This window comes from Neoarius graeffei, chromosome 1 (genome assembly GCF_027579695.1).
Source record: "Neoarius graeffei isolate fNeoGra1 chromosome 1, fNeoGra1.pri, whole genome shotgun sequence".
NCBI lineage: Eukaryota > Metazoa > Chordata > Actinopteri > Siluriformes > Ariidae > Neoarius > Neoarius graeffei.
In genome coordinates, this window is record NC_083569.1 from 44440708 (window position 1) to 44465910 (window position 25203).

A 25203-nucleotide genomic window follows, 5' to 3' on the forward strand; every position below is an offset into this window, starting at 1 on the left:
AATCTTTGAATATATTGAATGAAACATTGAATATATGGAATGAATCCCCGAATATATTGAATGAAACTTTGAATATATTGAATGAAACTCTGAATATATGGAATGAATCCCCGAATATATTGAATGAAACTCTGAATATATGGAATGAAACTCTGAATATATGGAATGAAACTTTGAATATATTGAATGAATCCCCGAATATATTGAATGAAACTTTGAATATATTGAATGAAACTTTGAATATACCGTGTCATCCAAGACCTGTTGGTGACATTATGAAGTCTTTCCAGATAGTTTGGTCAAGCATGGCAAACAGGAGATCTTCATTTTGTAGGCCAACGTTTTCCTTGATCAGTTTCTTAAGGGTCAGTAATGATTGACCACATCTTCGTTTGTTATCTGGTTGCCATAGAAGGACCTTGGCAGCCAGTTCATCATGGTGCATCACATGGCCAGCAAGGGTCAAACAGTGGTTACGAATGACCAATGAGATCTGTGGTAGGCCACCACAGAGTTGTTTGTTGGTGGTGTGGCTCTTCCAATAAACATTCAGGGCAGCACGAAGGAGGCGAGTGTAGTTTCTGTCAAGCTTTTTACTCAGGGTTTTGGTTAATGTCCACGTTTGGATCCATAGAGCAAGATAGACTCGACACACAATTTGATGACTTTGAGCTTTGTGGCTAAAACCGATTCTTTAATTTGGGGAAACCTTTAATGGTTGTATGTCGAACTGTACAACAAATTGTTTCCAAGTTAAAACCATGTTAATAAAATAAGAACTTTACAAAGAACACTTGAAGAAATAAAGGTGTACAAATAAGCATTCCGAGAATCACACAGATACTTCCTGTACAGCTAATAGTTTATCAGCTCAGCACATTGTGGTGAAGCTGCTGCATGCTTTTTATTTCCAGTAAACACATTCAGCTACCGTATATGTCAAAACAAAACAAAACGAAAACCCCACTCCAACCACATTTTCCTCCCACAGCAGTTTCCATTCTAATGAAAGTAATAAACTTCATAAAAATGCAATAGAATACTGTAGCTAAGCAAATGCTGTTTGGCTTAAAATGTGCAATGAAATATAGTATATAGTACGAACAGTGTTGCAGATTTGGATTAATGTGGGGGGAAATAATTTATATTGAATTATAGGGCCTACTTTGTGTTTTTGAAAAACAAAAAGAAACCCTTAAGGTAATTTTTCTGAGTAATTTATTGAAGAACATCTTGGCAATGCATCTATGTACAGTAGAGTAGGAACATTAAACTCCATCCTTAGCACAACTATTATTTACTCATCACTAATCTAAAAAGAACAAAAAAATCGGTTTGTCTGAAGACTTAATATTGAAAGTATTACCCGTTATGAGGAAATAGTAATTAGTCAGTTTTTTAAAAAATAGTAATATAGTAAGAGTAATCAGAGTTAAGACAAATATGTTGTAATGTAAATAAGAAAATAGATGTGGTAAATGTGTATTGTGTAGAAAACTCCTGGTGTGGTGTGTCGTGCTGTTTAGCTGATGGACTAATCAGCAAGCCTTGCTTCTGAGCATCTCCTTGTTTGCAGAATTTCTTTTGTACAGTAAGACAGAGATGGTGCAGAAAAACAGTATGTTTTTCACCAGCAGTATCACATACGTCATGCTGAACAGATGCAGACTGCGTCTCAGCTCAAACACATCTGCACAAGAGACACAAACGATTAATGCATCCATTTGAAATGCATGTAAATTTTACTCCAATCATTGTAGTATCATACAATGGAAATAGAAAACATTTTGTTTGATGCTGTATTAATATTGATTTTATTCTTATCCCATCCATATACACTGTATATGAAATATGTTTTAAACAGTTTCCAACAAGCAACCTAAAGCCTTCTTCTATTTGTTGTTCCTCTGGTGGAACCCTTCAAGGTTCTACTGCATGTCAAACACTATAACAGAGAGTTTTTGTTTTTAGAAAAGACAGAAGCCTATCTTGGAAGGCTAGAGCTGATGGATTTCCAGAGAACCCTTTAAGTGAAACAATATCTGACACAGAAACCATTAAAAATATGACAGATTTCTTTTTTTACCATATAAAGGTTTTTCATCCTCTTCCTCCTCCTCCTCTTTTCCATTGTTTACTTCTTGTTCTTTTTTAGGGGGTGGTGGACAGGTTTGAACAGGGACAGAATGAGGATCATCTAAGGAGTACCAAAGATTATAGAAGCATTTATATACATATAAACTGGACTAATCTGGTAACAAAAGCTTTTAATGAAATAAGAGCTGATCATTGCCTTGTTGTTGGAATATTGGAATGTCAACTCGCTGTTCCTTATCGTTGGTGTTGTGCTGAACAGAGCAGGTGAATTTATTGGTCTTCACTTTCTGTTGGTCTACAATGAGCATGCTGGTTATTTTGACCTCCTGATCCTCGTCTTTCTGCTCCAACTGCTCAGCATCTTTCAGCTCTACTTTTTTTCCACTCTGATCTTCTGCTTGCCATGTGAATCTCACTAGGTCTGGAAACATATCTCTTGCCTGGCACAGTAACACACGCTTTCCATTCAACTGTGGTTTGGACACTGGGTACACAGACACTTTGGGAATCTTCGGGCTATCATCTGTTAGTTTATAGGACACAATATAATTACTGAACAATCAACGTGTGATACCAACATGTATGCAGTATAACAACTTGTATTCTTGGTCAATCCAGAGCCTATCAATCTGGGTACAAGGACAAAGAATTCACCCCAGTTACATGCACCATTCACACACGTTTATACACTCATTCACACCTAGGGGAAATATACCATAGGCAATCCATATATGTGTATGTAACAGAACAGAAAAGGAATGTTTCAGACAAAAGTCCTTTGTCAGCCATTTAAGCAATTGGTTAAAAAAAAGTTTTTTGTTGGCAGATGGATAGGTTCTGGCCTTCCTCTTCTAACCGCTGACATCTTTAGTCAACAAGGAGTTTCCACCCACAGAACTGTCACTCACTGGATGCTCTGTGTAGAATTCTGTGTAGGGACTGTTTCACAATCATGGTTGTCTTTTTGAATAACACCAAATACAGTGGATATAAAAAGTGTACACACCCCGTTAAAATGATAGGTTTTTCTGATGTTAAAAAAAATGAAACCATGATAAATAATTTCAAAACTTTTCCCACCTTTAATGTGACCTATAACCTGTACAATTCAATTGAAAAACCAACAAATCTGTTAAGGGGGAAAACATAAAAAATAAAAACGTACAATAAGCTGGTTGCATAAGTGTGCACACCCTTAAAGTAATACTTTGTTGAAGCACCTTTTGATTTAATTACAGCATTCAGTCTTTTTGGGTTCACACCTACCATCAATTAAAATGACTCTTATTAACCCCAAGTAAAGTTCAGACATTTACTCAGTTGCATCCTCCAGTAAAAGCCAGGGTTCACAGAGAGCTTACAAAGCATCAGAGGGATCTCATTGTTGAAAGGTATCAGTCAGGAGAAGGGTACAAAAAAATTTCCACAGCATTAGATACACCATGGAGCACAGTGAAGACAATCATCAAGAAGTGGAGAAAATATGGGACAACAGTGACATTAATGAGAACCGGACGTCCCTCCAAAGTTGATGAAAAGACAAGACGAAAACTGGTCAGGGAGGCTGCCAAGAGGCCTGCAGCAACACTGAAGGAGCTGCAGGAACTTCTGGCAAGTACTGGTTGTGTACTACATGTGACAACAATCTCCCATATTCTCCATATGTCTGGACTATGAGGTAGGCTCAAAGAAAAACATCCAGGCCCTGATAAATTTTGCAAAAAAAAAAAACATCAACTCTCCCAAAAGCATGTGGGAAAATGTGTTGTGGTCTGATGAAACCAAGGTTGAACTTTTTGGCCACAATTTCAAAAGGTATGTTTGGTGCAAAAACAACACTGCGCATCACCAAAAGAACACCATACCCACGGTGAAGCATGGTGGTGGCAGCATCATGTTTTGGAGTTGTTTTTCTTCAGCTGGAACAGGAGCTTTAGTCAAGGTGGAGGGAATTATGAACAGTTCTAAATACCAGTCAATTTTGGCCCAAAACCTTCAGGTGTCTGCTAAAAGGTGAAGATGAAGAGGAATTTTATCTTTCAGCACAACAATGACCCCAAGCACACATCAAAATCAACAAAAGAATGGCTTCACCAGAAGAAAATGAAAAGTTTTGGAATGGCCCACCCAGAGCCCAGACCTAAATCCAGTTGAAAATCTGTGGGGTGACCTGAAGAGGGTCTGGAGCACTTTTACAAGGAAGAGTGGGCAAATATTGCCAAGTCCAGATGTGGCAGGCTGATAGACTCTGACCCCAAAAAGACTGAATGCTGTAATTAAATCAAAAGGTGCTTCAACAAAGTATTAGTTTAAGGGTGTGCACACTTATGTAACCAGCTTATTGTATGTTTTTTATTTTTTATGTTTTTCCCCCTAACAGATTTGTTTGTTTTTCAATTGAATTGTACAGGTTATAGGTCACAATAAAGGTGGGAAAAGTTTTTAAATTATTCATTGTGGTCTCATTTTTTTTTGTCCAGGATGTACCCCACCTTTCGCCCATAGTCAGCTGGGATAAGCTCCAGCTTGCCTGCGACCCTGTAGAACAGGATAAAGCGGCTGGAGATAATGAGATGAGACATCAGAAAAAACTATCATTTTAACGAGGCGTGTACACTTTTTATATCCACTGTAATTCCTGCAACTTGCTCCAGTATATATATATATATATATATATATATATATATATATATATATATATATATATATATATATAAAATCTCCTTCTCACCCCCGGCGGGGGGGTGGTATCCATGTCATCCTCAAGCTCGGGTCCTCTACCAGAGGCCTGGGAGTTTGAGGGTTCTGCGCAGTATCTTCGATGTTCCTAGGGCTGCGCTCTTCTGGACTGAGGCTTCAGATGTTGTTCCTGGGATTTGCTGGAGCCACTCTCCCAGTTTGGGGGTTACTGCCCCAAGTGCCCCCACTACCACGGGGACCACGCAACCCTTGACCTTCCACATCCGTTCCAGCTGCTCTTTCAACCCTTGATACTTCTCAAGTTTCTCATGTTCCTTCTTCCTGATGTTGGCGTCAGCTGGGATCGCCACATCTATCACCACCACCCTCTTCTGCTCTTTGTCCACCACCACTATGTCCGGTTGGTTGGTATATATATATATATATATATATATATATATATATATATATATATATATATATATATACACACACTGGAGTTTCTTATACCTTATTTTACAGGGACACATCAGCCCTACCTACAACAGTAATGTCTCTGATAATTTCATATTAAAATGTTTGTAAGAGTCAAATGGGCTCAGTTTTGACCTTGTGGTCAATTCATTTAATTCTACTTGAATTATTACATTTAGATTTTACTGGTTAAATTGCATTTTTAGCACTAACTAGGTTTTACTTTGGGATGTATACTTTTATTCACAATAGAAAGATATTTAAGTGGAAGATATATATTTTTTGGAAACTAAGTGCCTCTGACAGGATCCTTTGTCTGTCAAAAATGTCCTCTCTGGAAAACACTCACCATATGATAAGAAAGCACAACTTTATTCATCACACACTTGTGAAATTTCCTCTCTGCATTTAAACCATCTGAAGCAGTGAACACACACATGCTCAATGAGCACACATACCCAGAGCAGTGGGCAGCCATGCTAACAGCGCCCAGGGAGCAGTTGGGAGTTAGGCGCCTCACTCAAGGGCACCTCAGCCCAAGGCCATCCCATATTAACCTAACCTGCATGTTTTTGGATTGTGGGGGAAACCGGAGCACCCAGAGGAAACCCACGCAGACACAGGGAGAACATGTAAACTCCACACAGAAAGGCCCTTGCCTGCCGCTGGGTTCAAACCTCGTTGAAACCTTCTTGCTGTGAGGCGACCGTGCTAACCACTACACCACCATGAGGTTGTAAATGATGTTTTAAGAAAATATTTGTCTCTTTTGAAGCAGAATGCTGTTGTTGCACAGTTTTTTAAAAAAAAAGAAAAAACAGGACTTAAAACAGCTACGAGACACATTTGCAGCAGAGCTTCACGTCGTTGAAATGTGTGACTGTTAAAAAGTTAAAAACCACACGGATCATCACCACTTCAGTTGTTATTATAGTTACCACCATGTACAAACATCACTGCACAGTACTTGAAAATCATTTCAACAGTTTTTCACTTTGCACTTTGCATTTTCTCTTGTGGACTATAAGAAAGTGGGTCAATTTTAGAAATACACTATATTCAGCCTTCTCACCACAAATAACATACCCAGTATACGACCTGTAGCTCTGAAATTCTGTGCAGTTCATTTCCATTTCAGAAGGTAATTTTTGGCAGCAGAGAAACACAAAACTTTGTGGTTTGATTTTTGGACTATTGTAGACCCAAAAAGTATATCCTGGTCATGAAACAGCCCGTAGACTCTAGAGACAGCTGTGTGCAAATATCTGAGGAGATCAGCAGTTTCTAAAAGACTCAAACCAGCTTGTCTGGCACCAACAACCATGCCACAATTAAACCACTGAATTCACATTTCCCCATTCTGATGCTGGTAGAGTTAATTTAACAGCAAGTTCCACTGTATGGTTACATAAAGCACCTAGTCAATATTGTGTAATATCATATATATCATATCAGATACATAAATACTATAAAATGTTTTTAACTCTTTAGCATTTATAGAGTCTGTTAAAAATGTAACAAAAATGAAATTTTTAATTAACAACAATGGCATGGCTTGATTTTACCAGCCATCCTTCAAGAGAGAAGGAAGACATCCATCAAGACTCTCTGTCTATCTATTATACAGATAATTAAATTTGGCCTCTTTACTAAGCATTTAACCAAGGAATAATTTTTTTTTTTAATTGAATTCTATTTCTGTTGCCATACTAACTTTGCATGAAGGAATACATTTCTGTTCTGTTTTTATCTTATTTATCTTTTAATTTCATTTTATTTATTTCAGTTTAACTTATATACTTATAATTCAGAATTCCATTTTAAATCAACTGTGGGTTGTTTTTATACTTTTCTTTTTGATCATAATGCAATTAAAATTGCCTTGTTTTGCCCTGCTTTGCCTTGCTTAACTCCTTTCTAACAGAATTTTATTTTATTTTTATTTGACTGATATCCTTAAACACTGATGCAGTAAACTAGCATTAAGATATGCTTTTCATTAAGACTATAAAGAACTTCTGAAAGTTGCTCATGCAAATGCTGTAAATGTAGATGTAAAACCAGATACAGAAGATTATGATTGCATTTTGGCTTGACCCTTATACTTATCTGTGGGTTTTTGTTTTGGGTTTAAGGGGCTTTTTTTTGTTTTGTTTTGTAAATTTAAAAGTGCTTATTAAGATTATTAGTGTTAATGGGGTTACTTACTTTTACCATTGTATGAGTTTGTTAACTTTGTACTACAGTACGATGGATACCATAATAATAAAATTATATAATTATATGATTTTTTTATGCCTGTTTGTACAGATCAGCACTACTGGTAAGAATTGCAGTTTTTGACAGTGAGTATGAATTTGTAAAAGGAAAATAAGAAAGCTGAAAAAATATTTAGTTTTACTATTAAATGGATTATTATTACATTGTTAGTCAGTAGGTAGATACAGAATATTGATTTTAACATTTCATCATCATTTAGCTTGTACAGATATAAATAATTAACAGTAACATCACAAGTCATGCTTAGTATAAGAAAAACTTTTAAAATTAACTAATATTGCAAGTCAAATAACCATTCAATAACCATTAGCAAAACCATTCAATCTTTAGATTTTTTTCTTACCTTTAACATACAGTCTGATGCCTGAGCTGAAGATTTTCTCATTCCCCACAATGTGACATGCAAGAACAAAAAGTAGCAAGCACTGAACATATATATTTTCATAGATGTGTGATTAGCTTAACTTATCCCATCATGAGCATTTATCATATTGACCTGGAACTGTAAATCAAAACAAAACCAATATGAATTTCTGATGGACCTTAAAGATGCCTTACTCGAGTCAGTGTTTTGTTGTTTTGTCAGAAGGCTGAGCGTAAACAAACCCAATACCTTCATCTATAAGTCTGTCTTGCTTCAACCATTTGATGGTGCCATACTGTGAAATGATGCCTTAATGTATCACATCTATATTAATTATAAGCACATTACATATACTGAGAAACTCATAAACACCACTTTTATCTGATGGTATTTTTACCCCTAATTTTATTCTTTGCCATCCAGTAGTAAATATATTGTAGCATCAGTATGATGGCCAGCATCGTGCCTGCTAGTCTGCTCTGATGATACATCATTGGTTCCAAATGAAGTTTCCTGGACCTTCCTGGAGCATCTATAAATGTAAGGCTTTACAATTCAGTACGTTTGTTGCACACCCTTGATGTGCTGCAGTTGTGCAGCAGTGTACTAACTTAGCTTCCATAGAGTAATTATTGCACCTACAGTAATAGTCAAATATGGTAACTATGGCACAACCATGGCCTGAAGGTTAGAGAAGCAGCCTTGGGCCCAAAGGGTCACTGGTTTGATTCCTGGGACTGGCAGGAAAAATGTGATGCATGAACAGTACTTACTCTTCTCTTTGTGTCATGGCTGAAGTGCCCTTGAGCAAGGCATCTAACCCCCAACTGCTCCCTGAGTGCTGTAGCATAGCTGCCCACTGCTCTGGGTATGTGTATGTGCTCATTGCTCACTTGTGTGTGCATGTGTGCGTTCATTGCTTCAGATGGGTTAAATGCAGAGGAGGAATTTCGTTGTGCTTGAGTGTACATGTGACCAAATAAAGGCTTCTTCTTCTTCTCACTCCATAAGCACTAATAAAGGATATTAACAGAAATCACACATGATCAGTTTATAAATATTTTCAGTGGAGGAGTGGAGTGTACAGGACAGTTAATGACAGGGTTAGGGTAAGGGTTAGCCAGGTTTTTACACCAATTTGGGATAGTTTAAAATACTCTACAACCCACCAAGATCTTGTTTTAGAGCAAATAACGAGAAACTGAATGTAATAGATTTCCGCGAACAAAAGTAAAGTGTAAATGCAGATAGTGTGTCTATGATCTAAGATCCATTTCTACTGCAACATATACTGCAAAGCTTGGAAAAGGGGAAAAAGGGATTTATGGTATTTCCAATCTAGTTTCAGGTCTTTTCTGTAGTTTTTGAGATTGGGAGATTGATTTAGGATGGAAATTTTGCTGAAACCTGGTTAATGATATTAGCCCTTCTGTGTTCATCTCACACACAGTGACAATGAGAAACTCACCTGCTATATTGAATACAGTTAAACAAATTGTTTAAAAAACAAAACAAGCTGTTAGACTTTATGCTGAATGGCTATGTTGTTGACACCCAACTGCCTACTACAGATTTACACTAAAAGTTCACTAAATACCATCGTACAAGTCATGTCTGACAACCTCCTGACTTCATTTTGTTTGAGGTTATGCCGTGACACTAAAATCATGTTCATGAGCTGCTGCTGATGGTTGTTATACTGAACATCATAATGGCAAAGCACTGTATAGTATGAAACAACTGAGCGTGTAGCAAGAGAAGAGAGGGTGTTAAATGCACATACAGTGGGGGAAATAAGTATTCACGTCAACTATTATTCTTGAACATATTTCCAGTGTAGCTATTCAAATGAACCTTTGAGCAGACATTGGTATTAATGCAATAAAATTACACAGGAAAAGAAATTGCAGTATTCCAATCCATTAAAAAAGCTATGCGCAATAAAGTGGAATGACACTGGGAAAAAATATTGAACACACTCACTGAAATGTATTTAATGCTTGGTGGAGAAGTCTTTGTTTGCAGTGACACCTTCAATATACTTCCTGTATGAAGAAACTAATCTCTCACAGTATTCAGGTGGGATTTTGGCTCATTCTTCTGCACAAACAGTCTTCAATGAAATGGTGAATGGTGACTCTACTGATGGTTAACCATCAATTCTGCTTCTACCGTGCGCAGCTAACATCATTAATGCTAGATTGGAAAGCAACAAACCTAATGTGGTGTCACGCTCTGGCTCTGCTTACACAACACTGTACCATGTAATGAATAGGGAGAGGTGTGAAAAGACTATCTATTCTAATAATTTTGCAGAAAATGGAAAACCAAACCAGAATATGATCTTCAGTTCATTCTCCAAATTTTCTATTGGATTTACAGCGCCCTCCACAATTATTGGCACCCCTGATTAAGATGCGTTAAAAGCCTTAAAATAAATTCAATTTTTATTGCAGAAGCATAATCTCACACTGAAAATTGCAGAAAAATGTAACCTTTAACTCAAGTGAATTAAAAAAAATCCCTGACTAAGAAATAATTATTTTTCATAAAATCACCTGTTCCACAATTATTGGCACCATAACAATTCCTAGAAAATTAATGTAATTGAAGCATTTCTGCCATTTCTACTGTAGTTTATAAAGTTGATCAGAGTATCTAGGAACCTTTAATTAGTAATTCATCACATCCTGTTTCCCTGGGGTATAAATATGATGTGACATAGAGGCCTATTTCTCTTATCCACTCTTCAACATGGGAAAGACAAGAGAACACACCATTCAAGTAAGGCAGATATGTGTCAACCTTCATAAGTCAGGCAATGGCTGCAAGAAAATAGCCACTCACCTACATCTGCCCATATCTACAGTCAGAGGAATCATCAAGAAGTTTAAAACAACTGGAACAGTGGCAAACAAGCCTGGACGAGGATGCAAGTTTATCTTGCCACCATACACACTGAGGAGGATGGTAAGAGAAGTAAAAAGTTCTCCAAAGCTCACTGTTAGAGAACTGCATCATTGAGTAGTATCTTGGGGTAACAAAGTCTCCATAACAACCATCAGGCACTATCAACATGCCAACAAGTTGTTTGGGAGGCATGCACGGGAAAAAGCCTTTTCTCACTTACAAGCATAAACATAAACGTCTGGAGTTTGCTAAGCAGTACTGGGACTTCAACTGGGACTGTGTGCTTTGGTCAGATGAGACCAAGATAGACCTTTTTGGCAACAAACACTCTAAGTGGGTCTGGCGTAACACAAAAGATGAGTATGCGGAAAAGCACCTCATGCCCACTATGAAGAATGGGGGAGGATCGGTGATGCTGTGGGCCTGTTTCTTTTCCAAAGGCCCCGGGAACCTTGTTAGGGTGCATGGCATCATGAACTCTTTGAAATACCAGGACATTTTAAATCAAAATCTGGTGGCCTTTGCCCGAAAGCTGAAGATGGGCCATCACTGGGTCTTTCAGAAAGATAGTGGCCCTAAACATGTGGCCAAATCTACACAAAAATGGTTCACCAGACACAAAATCAAGCTCCTCCCATGGCCATCTCAGTCCCCGGACCTCAACCCAATTGAAAACCTGTGGGGTGAGCTGAAGAGGAGAATGCATAGGAGAGGACCCAGGACTCTGGACGATTTAGAGAGATTGCGCAAAGAGGAATGGTCAAAGATCCCTCTCTCTGTATTCTCCCATCTTGTGAAATGTTATAGGAGAAGATTATGTGCTGTCTTGTTGGCAAAAGGGGTTGTACAACGTATTAACATCAGGGGTGCCAATTATTGTGGCGCACATGATTTCATGTAAAATAATTATTTCTTAATGTGGGATTTTTTTCCCACTCAATAAATGCACTTGAATTAAAGGTTGGATTTTTCTCTTTTTTTGCATTGTTGTCCTATATTATTTTTAAGAAATGAATTTATTAGAAGCCTAAGAGCATATCTTAACGAGGGGTGCCAATAATTGTGGAGGGTGCTGTAGGTGTGGTGATTAACTGGGTCATTCCAACACCTTTATTTTTCTTCCTATAGAACCAATTGTTAGTCTCCATTGCAGTATGTTTTGGATCACTGTCTTTCTGGAAAGTCCACCCATCTCATCATCCTAGTGGATGGCAACAGATTCTTCTCAAGAATTTTCCAGTACAAGATTCCATTCATTTTCCCATTGATAATTTGGATTCCACTGGTACCACAAAAAGGGAAAGAGCCCTATACCATGATGCCACCATCTCTGATCTTTACTGTAGGCATGATTGTGCTAGCTGGGCATGGTCAAGCATGAGTGGTAGAAGGAGTATGTCTGCTGAGTTTAATAAAATCACTGAAAAGCGCATGTGAGTCATTGCCATTTGCCAAGATCGCTCAGACCCTCGTCAGACATCCACCAAGCTCTCACAGCACTGTGCATGGAGTAAGAGCAGCACTTCCAGGCTGTTCTCTGGAGCCTGGTTCAGCAAACAGCTATTCCAGCAGCAGCTTCAGTGGTTGTTGCAGGCATGATCTACATCACATGCACCAAGATGGGTACACAGGACAATTCAGAAGCCTTCATGAAGCTCTTCAAGCATGTCACGGAAATATGCAGCTAGTCAGTCTCATAGTAGGTGGTCTGCCTATTGTGGCTATTGTCAGGGGAAGCCAAGCTCATGGCCTAACATCTTCCCATTGCCAATCTACTGGAGTAGCTGGGCCTCAAGCAGGCTATCTTACAAAGTATCGGCCACACCCCGAACAGCACTGTTAGCACTTCTGATCACTGACATTTGGTGAGCTCAGTTGCCTTTTTGCCTTTGTCCAACAGCTTTGAGACACCTGTCAAAGGTGGCTGCTGGCAGAGGAGCACAACACTGATGACATCATCGGCCAAGTGGTGCTGGAGCAGTTCATCACTCAGCTGCCAGACGGAATGACAGAGTGGGTCCACTGCCATTGTCTGGTGTCACTGGACACTGGAAGAGGCAATTTGACTGGCGGAAGACCATGTAACAGCATTTTGGGAGCCAGGCAAACCTCCCACCCCTTCTTCCGCTCTCTCTCTCTCTCTCTCTCTCTCTCTCTCTTTTGTGCTTCCCCTGCTCCTCCCCACCATGGAAACAGGGGCCAATTCCCAACACCAGTTCCCTGAACCTGAGTTCCTCACCTTTTCCTTCACCCCTTTCTCCTTTCACTCTAATGTCTTCACTAACTCTCTCTCTCTCTCTCTCTCTCTCTCTCTCTCTCTCTCTCTTTCTATTTCTCTCTCTCTACAAAGATAGAACTATCTTTGCCCACTAGGACCCGGGCAGATCTGCAGGTCCTTTTATTTGACACTGGATTTACCCAAGGGGAATTGGCAGATTCTCTTGAGTCAAATATCCTAAGAATAAATGGCATTTTCCACTCCATCTGGGTTACAACAGTTTCTCACCCTTCTATTTGGGTTGTTTGGAGCCCCAGTGGCATTTCAACATCTCATGGACAGAATCCTCTACCCATGCAGTGCATATGATGCTGCCTATTTAGATGATATAATAATTCCGTGTGGGAAAGAAGGAATTTTAAGCAGACTGTAACCAGACAGACAAGTCTGAAATGTTGTCTGCCTGTCCAAATTTCAGCCTGTCCAAATGTCCAAAGGCCCAGAACAACATGGCCAGGGGTCCGGGGCCGTAAGGTGGAAACCAGAAGCTGAAGGGCTTTAGATGCCTGGAGATGGCTTCTCAGCTATTTCCAGGCACAATTTTGTGATCTTCAAAGGCCAAATTACACTAGACATTAGTTGCTAATTACACTACAAATTGAAAATTATTTACAAGAAAATGTCAGAAGATTCAAGAAAAACATGCTTAAAGTTATACCCAAGGAAACAGTAGTACACACAGGTTAGTTCCATGTCTAGAAAAAAGTGGGGGGGAGGGGGGCAAGGATGTTCCAGTTGGTTACAACTTGCTATCATTACTATATTGTCTGGGGTGGTTATATATTGAGTAGATATTGAGGGGTGGTATACTCTGTTGAATAATTTCCTCTCATCTGTAAACCAAAGTAAATCAGCCTATATCAGTCCTCGAAAAAAATCTCCCAGCCTTACTTGCCCAATGGGCAAGCAACACCCAAAACATACTTGCCCAAGAAACAATTCCACTTGCCCAGAGCTTTATTTTATTTTGGAGAGGACAGAATGCAGTTGATTTTTTTTTTAATATAGGTGAAGCAGCATAATTATCATAAATTCACAAAACCGTAGCACCAAAATATGTAGACACATTCAGAAAGAAAAGTTCTAGCAGTAGAGGAATTAATAATTTAGGGTGTATTAAGCTGTAGAGTTTTGAAAGAGTATAATAATAATAATAATAATAATAATAATAATGCTGGAGCTTTGTTTCTGTTATCAAAGGAACCCAGTCCTATGCAAAATGTTACCATGGAACCAGAGTATAGAAATGAATCTCCAATTCGAGAGAGTTCTACACAAACACACTGAACTTTACAACGGCTGTACACATGTGAAATGGAAATAAATCGACTCAGGCAGGAAAAACTATTTGGGATAAAATTGTTATTGCCCATTACATACTGACCAACCTGTGTGACTCAACTGTGCCTTTGAATCGAGAATAAATGAAAAGGGAACTGAACATTAACCGTTTATTGAAATTATTCTTACAAGGGTGATTATAGTTACTATATGACTACAGCTACAACTGGAATGTGCTGATTCTGTTAGTGTTTGTAATTATTGTACCGTCCACTGTTAGATAAAATTAAAATCTTACAATATTATTTGAAAGTCTAGAGCGATATATTTTGTTATTTTACTGTACAAATAATAACACTTCAGATATTGTTTTAACAATAATAAGAATCACTGTAAAAATGATTGAGTGCAGATAGCTGTGTAACTACAAGTCCTTGGGGTTGATGAGACATGGACGAGTGGGAATAAGCTCTAGCCCACACTTCAAGCCAAAGCCCTTTGAGAGTAAATGCTTTGGCTTTCACAACATTCCGTTCCCAAAAGCTGATGTCGAGAAAAAGTCTTTACACAAAGAAGGTTTTCTTACTTCTGTAGTTTTTTTAAAACTGTTCTTCCATGTCAGGACTCTTCAGGAAAAAGAAGGTACAGTGGTGCTTGAAAGTTTGTGAACCCTTTAGAATTTTCTATATTTCTGCATAAATATGACCTAAAACATCATCAGATTTTCACACAAGTCCTAAAAGTAGATAAAGAGAACCCAGTTAAACAAATGAGACAAAAATAGAATACTTGGTCATTTATTTATTGAGGAAAATCATCCAGTGTTACATATCTGTGAGTGGCAAAAGTATGTGAACCTCTAGGATTAGCAGTTAATTTGAAGGTGAAATTAAAGTCAGGTGTTTTCAGTCAATGGGATGACAATGAGGAGTGAGTGGGCATCCTGTTTTATTTAAAGAACAGGGATCTATCAAAGTCTGATCTTCACAACACATGTTTGTGGAAGTGTATTATGGCATGAACAAAGGAGATTTCTGAGGACCTCAGAAAAAAGTGTTGTTGATGCTCATCAGGCTGAAAAAGGTTATAAGAGCATCTTTAAAGAGTTTGGACTCCACCAATCCACAGTCAGAGAGACTGTGTACAAATGGAGGAAATTCAAGACCATTGTTACCCTCCCTAGGAGTGGTAGACCAACAAAGATCACTCCAAGAACAAGGCGTGTAATAGTCGGTGAGGTCACAAAGGACCCCAGGGTAACTTCTAAGCAACTGAAGGCCTCTCTCACATTGGCTAATGTTAATGTTCATGAGTCCACCATCAGGAGAACACTGAACAACAATGGTGTGCATGGCAGGGTTGCAAGGAGAAAGCCACTGCTCCCCAAAAAGAACATTGCTGCTCGTCTGCTGTTTGCTAAAGATCACGTTGACAAGCCAGAAGGCTATTGGAAAAATGTTTTGTGGATGGATGAGACCAAAATAGAACTTTTTGGTTTAAATGAGAAGTGTTATGTTTGGAGAAAGGAAAACACTGCATTCCAGCATAAGAACCTTATCCCATCTGTGAAACATGGTGGTGGTAGTATCATGGTTTGGGCCTGTTTTGCTGCATCTGGGCCAGGACGGCTTGCCATCATTGATGGAACAATGAATTCTGAATTATACCAGCGAATTCTAAAGGAAAATGTCAGGACATCTGTCCATGAACTGAATCTCAAGAGAAGGTGGGTCATGCAGCAAGACAACGACCCTAAGCACACAAGTCGTTCTACCAAAGAATGGTTAAAGAAGAATAAAGTTAATGTTTTGGAATGGCCAAGTCAAAGTCCTGACCTTAATCAAATCGAAATGTTGTGGAAGGACCTGAAGCGAGCAGTTCATGTGAGGAAACCCACCAACATCCCAGAGTTGAAGCTGTTCTGTACGGACGAATGGGCTAAAATTCCTCCAAGCCGGTGTGCAGGACTGAGCAACAGTTACCGCAAACGCTTAGTTGCAGTTATTGCTGCACAAGGGGGTCACACCAGATACTGAAAGCAAAGGTTCACATACTTTTGCCCCTCACAGATATGTAATATTGGCTCATTTTCCTCAATAAATAAATGACCAAGTATAATATTTTTGTCTCATTTGTTTAACTGGGTTCTCTTTATCTACTTTTAGGACTTGTGTGAAAATCTGATGATGTTTTAGGTCATATTTATACAGAAATATAGAAAATTCTAAAGGGTTCACAAACTTTCAAGCACCACTGTATATTCCAACATGTAGCTAACACTAACACTAGGCCACAAATCTGCACCATCACGCCAGTCATTTCAAGGAATTTTGCACAGATCAGAACGGCTAATAAACTCTAATTTCTGTGTATATCTATCCTTCACTTCTTTCTGACTAAGATTGTCCAAGTAATTTGGTAGTAGAACTTTTTTAGCTGTAGTTTTCTTCGGACAACAGCACCAGACGCTGGACATCTCTGCTTGGCTTTAGTATGTGAACAGCCAGTCAGCGGGTCCCGTATGTGTTTACGATTTTTATGTCACAATTTACAACCAGCGGCATGGTGGTGTAGTGGTTAGCGCTGTCGCCTCACAGCAAGAAGGTCCAGGTTCGAGCCCCGTGGCTGGCGAGGGCCTTTCTGTGTGGAGTTTGCATGTTCTCCCCGTGTCGGTGTGGGTTTCCTCCGGGTGCTCCGGACATGCAGGTTAGGCTAATTGGTGCCTCAAATTGACCATAGGTGTGAATGTGAGTGCGAATGGTTGTTTGTCTCTGTGCCAGCCCTGAGATGATCTGGCGACTTGTCCAGGGTGTACCACGCCTCTCACCCATAGTCGGCTGGGATAGGCTCCAGCTTGCCTGTGATCCTGTAGAACAGAACAGTTTTCCACTTTGCCACAGTCCATTTTAAATGAGCCTTGGCCCAGAGAAGACGTCTGCGCTTCTGGATCATGTTTAGATACGGCTTCTTCTTTGAACTATAGAGTTTTAGCTGGCAACGGTGGCTGGCACGGTGAATCGTGTTCACAGATAATGTTCTCTGGAAATATTCCTGAGTGCATAATATCATCAAAAGATTCAGAGAATCTGGAAGAATCTCTGTGCGTAAGGGTCAAGGCTGGAAAACCATATTGGGTGCCCGTGATCTTCGAGCCCTTAGACGGCACTGCATCACATACAGACATGCTTCTGTATTGGAAATCACATGATGATGATGATGATGATGATGATAGTTTATTTCAAACATGTAAACAAACAATGAATAAATAAGCAGATAACAAGAAAAACAAAACAGCATTTGCAACAAGAACACGTAAAAAGCCACTAAATTAGAAAATAAACCTTAAATAATATAGGTAATAATAATATATCAAAATTAAAACAAAAGAAAACAAGACAAAAATACAAACAAGGATGCACTAAGCAGTTTTGAGTTTACATGTCCGAAAAGGAGTGGGCTGAAGTAAAAACTTATTTAATCCCACCCCTCTACTTTAGTCAATATAAATTGATTATCGAGCTTCCTTATATATATATATATATATATATATATATATATATATATATATATACACATATATACATATATATACACACATACATACATACACTGTATATTACTTATTACTTCACCTGTTCAGATATCAATTCTCTATGACTATATCATATAATTAATTAATTATATGTGTATATCCATATGTCTAAACACAAGTTTACTACAAATGCCACACTCACAATGGAGAACAAAATAAAAACAAAACAAATAGATGAAGACTCAAAAAAGAAAAAAAGAAAATTTTTACAATAAACAGCCAGTTATGATTAATCCCCTTCATCCTTATACCTTGTGAAAATCAAATTTTTATACATCTTTTTAAACCGCTTCATGTCTGGACATCCCTTGAGCTCCTCATTTAAACTGTTCCACCGCTTCACCCCACAAACAGAAATACAAAAACTTTTCTTGGTTGTGCGCACCCTATAATTTTTACATTTAAATAAACCCCTTAAATTATTATAACTCCCTTCTCTTTCAGTGAACAGTTTTTGAATATTATGTGGGAGTTGATTATTGTTTGCATTGAATAATATTTGTGCCATTTGAAAGTCCACCAGATCTGCAAATTTCAGTATTTCTGACTGTAAGAATAATGTATTTGTATGATCCCGGTAACCAGCCTTGTGTATAATCCTTATTGCACTTTTTTGGAGAATGAATAATGAATGTATTGTATTTTTGTAATTATGGCCCCATACTTCTGCACAGTAACTTAAATAAGGTGAAACCAGGGAACAGTAAAGAATCCGGAGTGAATTGTGATCTAGAAACTGTTTGATTTTGTTCAATATTGCTATACTTCTTGATACTTTGGATTGTATGTTTTTTATATGTGGTTTCCAGCTGAGTTTTTCATCAGTAGTTGTTCCAAGAAATTAGATTTCCTTAACTCTTTCTTTAATAACCCTATCTATTTGAATATTTATTTGTGTGTTTGTTTTGTTGTTACCAAATATCCAGTTTGTGGAGGCTCAATGCCTCCACAAACTGGACAGTGTGTATCATGGTGCTCTTAGGTTTATTACAAACTGTAGAGCTCTAACTCATCACTGTGTCTTATACAGCAAAGTAAACTGGCCATCTTTATATGTGCGTAGGCTCGGCCATTGGTATGTGCTAATTTACAAGGCTATTCTTGAGATGACTCCATCTTACTTATCATCACTTTTAATCTTGAATAATAGGGCCTACAGTCTTCGCTCTCAGGACTTGTTTCATTTTACTGTTCCTAAGGTGAGAACAGAAATGGGAAAGAAAGCTTTTAGATTTTCTGCTCCAAGTACATGGAATAGTCTGCAGGCAGAGCTCAAACTTCAAAGTCTGGTATCTCTGAATGCATTCAAATCCATGATAAATTCCATTACATCCAGGCTTCAGGAGTGCAAATTTTTATTGGAGAGCAAATATCTGACTAAACCTTGTAAATTTACTAGTTTTGATTTTGAATTTCAGGTTTTGTCTGTTTTGATGTGATGATGTAATTATGTTTTTGTTTGTGTTGATGTGGCGATGTGATGATGTTTTGTTGTGCTTGTTGTGACGATGTGATGGAACTTCATGTACTGCCATTCTTGGCCAGGTCTCCCTTGTAAAAGAGATCGTGATCTCAATGGGACAAACCTGGTTAAAATAAAATAAAATAAAATAATATTACTTTGGATTTGTTCAAGTTTAATGATAATTTGTTACTGTTGAACCATGTTATTAATTTACTTATTTCTGTTGTGATCTCCTGCAATAGTTCCATTAAATTATCACCAGAAAAGAGGATATTTGTATCATCAGCAAACAAGACAAGCTTCATTACTTTAGATACACTACATATGTTGTTGATATATAGTATAAAAAACTTTGGTCCTAACACTGACCCCTGGGGAACACCACAAGTTATGTCCAAACATGAGGAAGAGCAATCTCCCAGCTTCACAAACTGTCTCCTGATACTTAAATAGCTTTTAACCCAGTTTAAAACTATACCCCTGATGCCATATCGTTCCAGTTTTTTTTATTAATATGTCATGATTTATTGTATCAAATGCTTTCTTTAAATCAATGAATATTCCAACTGCATGTTTTTTATGCTCTATGGAATTGGTGATTTATTCAACTAATTCTATTAAAGCCAGTGATGTTGATCTATATGCTCTAAATCCATATTGGCTGTCACTAAGTAGTTTATGTTTGTCAATAAATTTATCTAATCGGTTATTGAAAAGTTTTTCAAGGATTTTGTAGAATTACAGAAGTAGTGAGACAGGTCTGTAGTTTGTGAAGTGGTGTTTGCTCCCAGATTTGTACAGAGGAATGACTTTTGCTGTTTTCATTCTGTTTGGAAATGTACCAGTTAGAAATGACAAATTGCATATATATGTGAATGGTTTGAATGTTCCATCAATAACATTTTTCAATATCATCATGTCAATGTGGCGGCACGGTGGTGTAGTGGTTAGCGCTGTCGCCTCACAGCAAGAAGGCCCTGGGTTCGAGCCCCGGGGTCGGCGAGGGCCTTTCTGTGCGGAGTTTGCATGTTCTCCCCGTGTCCGCGTGGGTTTCCTCCGGGTGCTCCGGTTTCCCCCACAGTCCAAAGACATGCAGGTTAGGTTAACTGGTGGCTCTAAATTGACCGTAGGTGTGAATGTGAGTGTGAATGGTTGTCTGTGTCTATGTGTCAGCCCTGTGATGACCTGGCGACTTGTCCAGGGTGTACCCCGCCTTTCGCCCGTAGTCAGCTGGGATAGGCTCCAGCTTGCCTGCGACCCTGTAGAAGGATAAAGCGGCTAGAGATAATGAGATGAGATGAGATCATGTCAATGTCATTACAGTCAGTAGATTTTTTGTTCATACATTTCCCAACAATATCAACAATTTCTTTTTCTTCCACTGCTGTAAGGAACATTGAAAAAGGATTATTATCTATCAAATTGCCCAGATTTTCAGCAGATGTTCCTGGATCCGGGATTTGTTCTGCGAAGACCGGTCCTACGTTTACAAAGTAATGGTTGAAACTATTAACTACCACATCCATATTATATTCATCTTTGTCATTATTAAGAAAGTACCTTGGATAATTCGTATATCTTGACCCATTTTTTATAATACTGTTCAAAGTGCTCCAAATTACTTTGATATTATTTCTGTTATTGTTTAATAATTTCTTATAATATTCTTTCTTAGCAGCCCTTATAATATTAGTTAATTTATTTTTATATTTTTTATATCTATCTGCCTCTTTAGTTTTCTGCTTTATGAACTCTTTATACAATGTATTTTTTCTTTTTACAGGCATTTTGTAAACCCCTTGTAATCCATGGACATACTGTAAGTTTGATTTTTTTACTGCATTGAACAATTGGGCAATTTTTATTATATAATGATATAAATATCCTCAAGAATTCCTCATATGCTTTATTTATGTCTTTTAGTCAGTATATTTCATCCCAATTTTGTGCCAGCAAGTCATTTCTAAAAGTGTTAATTGATTCCTCTGATCTAAGTCGTCTGAAAAGTTTTGTGTTTTCTGGTTTATTATTCCCAAATTTTGTTTCATAAACTGAGAAAACTGGTAAATGATCACTGATATTATTTATCAATAGTCCACTTACTAAATTGTCATTAAAACTGTTAGTGAATATATTGTCTATGAGGGTGGCTCCGTGTGAGGTGATTCTGCTGGGTCTAGTCATTTTCGGGAATAAGGCCATACTGTACATTGTGTTGATAAAATTGTCTGTCATTTTGTGTTTATTTGGATTGAGCAGGTCAATATTGAAGTCTCCGCATATGAAGACTGTTTTGTGACTCACTTTTGAAAACATTTCCTCTATCCCGTTATTGAAGACCTCAATACTAGAATCTGGAGCTCTATATATACAATTAACAATTACATTTTTATGTTTCTCTCTGCAAATTTCAACTGTTATGCATTCCAGTGTGTTGTCAATTACTGTTGGTATACTTTCCATTACATTGAATTTCAAGCCCCTATCCACAAATATGGCCACTCCCCCTCCACTCTTGTTTTGTCTATTTACGTAGTTGAATTCATAGCCCTCCAGCTCAAAGTCCGTGCCTTTGACGTTATGTATCCAAGTTTCAGATATTGCTATGATGCTGAACAGATGCAAAAACTGTTATAGATATTCCTTGATGAGATTGAAATTTGCATACATGCTTCTGCTATTGAAGTGGATAATTGAGAGTTTGCCATCTGTCTGATGATATGTTCAAACTCTTTGCAATTTTACACTGTCGAACTCCTTTCTGATATTGCTCCACTATTTGTCGGCGCAGAATTAGGGGGATTGGTGATCCTCTTCCCATCTTTACTTCTGAGAGCCGCTGCCACTCCAAGATGCTCTTTTTATACCCAGTCATGTTAATGACCTATTGCCAATTGACCTAATGAGTTGCAATTTGGTCCTCCAGCTGTTCCTTTTTTGTACCTTTAACTTTTCCAGCCTCTTATTGCCCCTGTCCCAACTTTTTTGAGATGTGTTGCTGTCATGAAATTTCAAATGAGCCAATATTTGGCATGAAATTTCAAAATGTCTCACTTTCGACATTTGATATGTTGTCTATGTTCTATTGTGAATACAATATCAGTTTTTGAGATTTGTAAATTATTGCATTCCGTTTTTATTTACAATTTGTACTTTGTCCCAACTTTTTTGGAATCAGGGTTGTATTATTTCATTTATGAATCACATCATTATATATATTTTATAATAATAATTATTATTATTATTATTATTATTATTATTACACTTTTCAAATCCTTTTATCAGCTTTTGTTACAATCCCACTGCCGGGCTGTAACCAGAGATCTGAGGCAGTGGGAAAGTTGATGCTTCTATCTTTAGGCATAGAAAAACTTGTCAAAGTGAGAGAGCTTTCCTTAAGATATGAACTGTACTATTTAAAACTTTTTTGGGGGGGATTTCTTGTATCTTTGGCTTCCCTGGGATTTTTCAAGTTGCTTCTCAGTATCTTTCTTGACCAGACCTAAAGCTCTGACAACTACTAGTACAACTGTGGTTTTAAGGTGCCACATTCTTTCTCTTTCAATCTGTCGGTCTTTATACTTTTATTTTTTAAAATTCTTTCACAGAAACATTTCTGTCTGTAGGTACTGTCATATCAATCAACAGGCAAGTTTTTCCTTTCTGATCCTTAACTACTATGTCTGGTCTATTTGCTTGTTCTCATCTCATCTCATCTCATCTCATCTCATTATCTGTAGCCGCTTTATCCTGTTCTACAGGGTCGCAGGCAAGCTGGAGCCTATCCCAGCTGACTACGGGCAAAAGGCAGGGTACACCCTGGACAAGTCGCCAGATCATCACAGGGCTGACACATAGACACAGACAACCATTCACACTCACATTCACACCTACGGTCAATTTAGAGTCACCAGTTAACCTAACCTGCATGTCTTTGGACTGTGGGGGAAACTGGAGCACCCAGAGGAAACCCACGCGGACACGGGGAAAACATGCAAACTCCGCACAGAAAGGCCCTCGCCGGCCACGGGGCTCGAACCCAGGACCTTCTTGCTGTGAGTCAACAGTGCTAACCACTACACCACCGTGCCAGCCCCTTGTATGGTTCTATCAGTGTTTATGCTAAAATCCCATAAAAGAAAATGAGCTTGCTCATTTTTTGTGACTGGTGGGGATTTGTGCTCATACAACTTGTCAGCTGATGGAAGGCAATAATGTTGGCATATTTTCCAGTGAAGGTATTGTCTGATTCTACCCTGTCTATTTATGTATTCATTGGGTGTGAGAACTGAGCGGCCGGATTGTTTCATCAAACTTGTCACAGAAGCGACGTTTGGGTTAGCTCAATTTTTTAATAATTTTTTATTATTATTATCCATCCATACATCCAATATCTGTAGCCGCTTATCCTATTCTACAAGGTCACAGGCAAGCTGGAGCCTATCCCAGCTGACTATGGGCGAGAGGCGGGGTACACCCTGGACAAGTCGCCAGGTTATCGCAGGGCTGACACAGAGACACTAGTTAACCTAACCTGCATGTCTTTGGATTGTGGGGGAAACCGCGCACCTGGAGGAAACCCACGCAGACACAGGGAGAACATGCGAACTCCACACAGAAAGGCCTTTGCTGGCTGCTGGGCTCGAACCCAGGACCTTCTTGCTGTGAGGCAACAGTGCTAACCACCGTGCCACCCTTCCATGGTAGTAGTAGTAGTATGTGAATCACATTATTATTATTTGATGATTATGTCATTTGTCAGTCACGTGATTATGATTTCTGGTGAGGATTGTGGGACATTTGTGCAAAGGAAGGCGGCTGTGGGTTTTTGCGCAGTGGAAGCGGCTCCTGTGTAACCGTGTCCCCGCTCCAATGCGCGCAGTAATAAGTGGTCGCGTCGCCCTCCGTGACTCCTGTGATGGTCAGGGAAAAGGTTTTCCCCTTTTTACCACCATTAAATCTGCTGCCAAATCCCGAATCCTTGGTGGCTGATGAAGCTCCCTGTGCGAAGTACAGAATGCGCCTGAGGGCCTGTCCGGGTTCTGCTCTGTACCAGTGAACGGGCGTGTCTGAAGTGTCCAAGGTGCAGCTGAGGCGCTTACTCCTGCCCTTGCGAGCCAACTCCCACAGGACCTGGGGCGCAAACTGCGCACTGATGCAACCTGAGCAGCAGAAACACGCATTAATATTCCGAACATCACAGAAGAAATCACCAAAATTATACATGAGGAAAGTTTATCAGTGCGTTAATGGGCGCGATCTCACCGATTAGAACCAGCAAAAAGCATGAAACTGTCACTTTGGACATCTTGGGCAACACACACGACTTCCCAGGGGTCTGTCAGTGAGAATGGCTTTAAGGAAGCGCACATGCGGGGCTTCAGTGAGCAGCTCCTGTATGGTGCAGTGGGTGGGCATTAAACCTGCAGGAGGGCGAGTACACAAAGCAAACACTATTTCATCATCACTGACAAATGAGATGAATTCGAACTCCATTCGGCTACTAGAGGCAGGTGTGTGTGTGTGTTTTGCAAAGCACATAGTATACAATACTGAGCCATGAGTGTGTTCAGGTGTCAACAACTTAAATATTTGTAAAAAAATTTTTGTCTTTTTGTTTGTTTGGTTGTTTGTTTTTTGTAAAAGAAATTAATTTTGTGTTTGCCACAGGTAGGCTTAGGCATTTTGAAATATTAGGCAACCATAGACATATAACGTGCAAACTCTAAAGACCACATGAAGATTTTAAAAAATCATTTTAGAGGAATAGAACATTCAATTTG

At 38.7% G+C, this 25203-nt stretch overlaps 1 protein-coding gene across 1 annotated transcript; it reads right to left on the bottom strand.

Annotated features, from left to right (window-relative positions):
- Positions 1-1201: 1201 nt before the first annotated feature.
- LOC132893349 (immunoglobulin lambda-1 light chain-like) lies at positions 1202-24842 on the bottom strand. Its single transcript, XM_060932394.1, has 6 exons — positions 24686-24842; positions 24282-24582; positions 7874-7914; positions 2294-2620; positions 2087-2197; positions 1202-1690 (listed from the first exon to the last, which is right to left on the bottom strand). The coding sequence occupies exons 1-6, from the start codon at positions 24726-24728 to the stop codon at positions 1539-1541; spliced, it is 975 nt and encodes a 324-aa protein (XP_060788377.1). The 5' UTR covers positions 24729-24842; the 3' UTR covers positions 1202-1538.
- Between the last annotated feature and the right edge of the window lie 361 nt (positions 24843-25203).

Coding starts and splice junctions, on each gene's coding strand:
- LOC132893349 (XM_060932394.1), bottom strand. CDS start 24,728: ATGTCCAAAGTGACAGTTTCATGCTTTTTGCTGGTTCTAATCG. Junction 7,915..24,281: donor TGCGCGCATTGGAGCGGGGA/CACGGTTACACA, acceptor CATTGTGGGGAA/TGAGAAAATCTTCAGCTCAG. Junction 1,691..2,086: donor GGATGAAAAACCTTTATATG/GTAAAAAAAGAA, acceptor TCTCTTGTGCAG/ATGTGTTTGAGCTGAGACGC.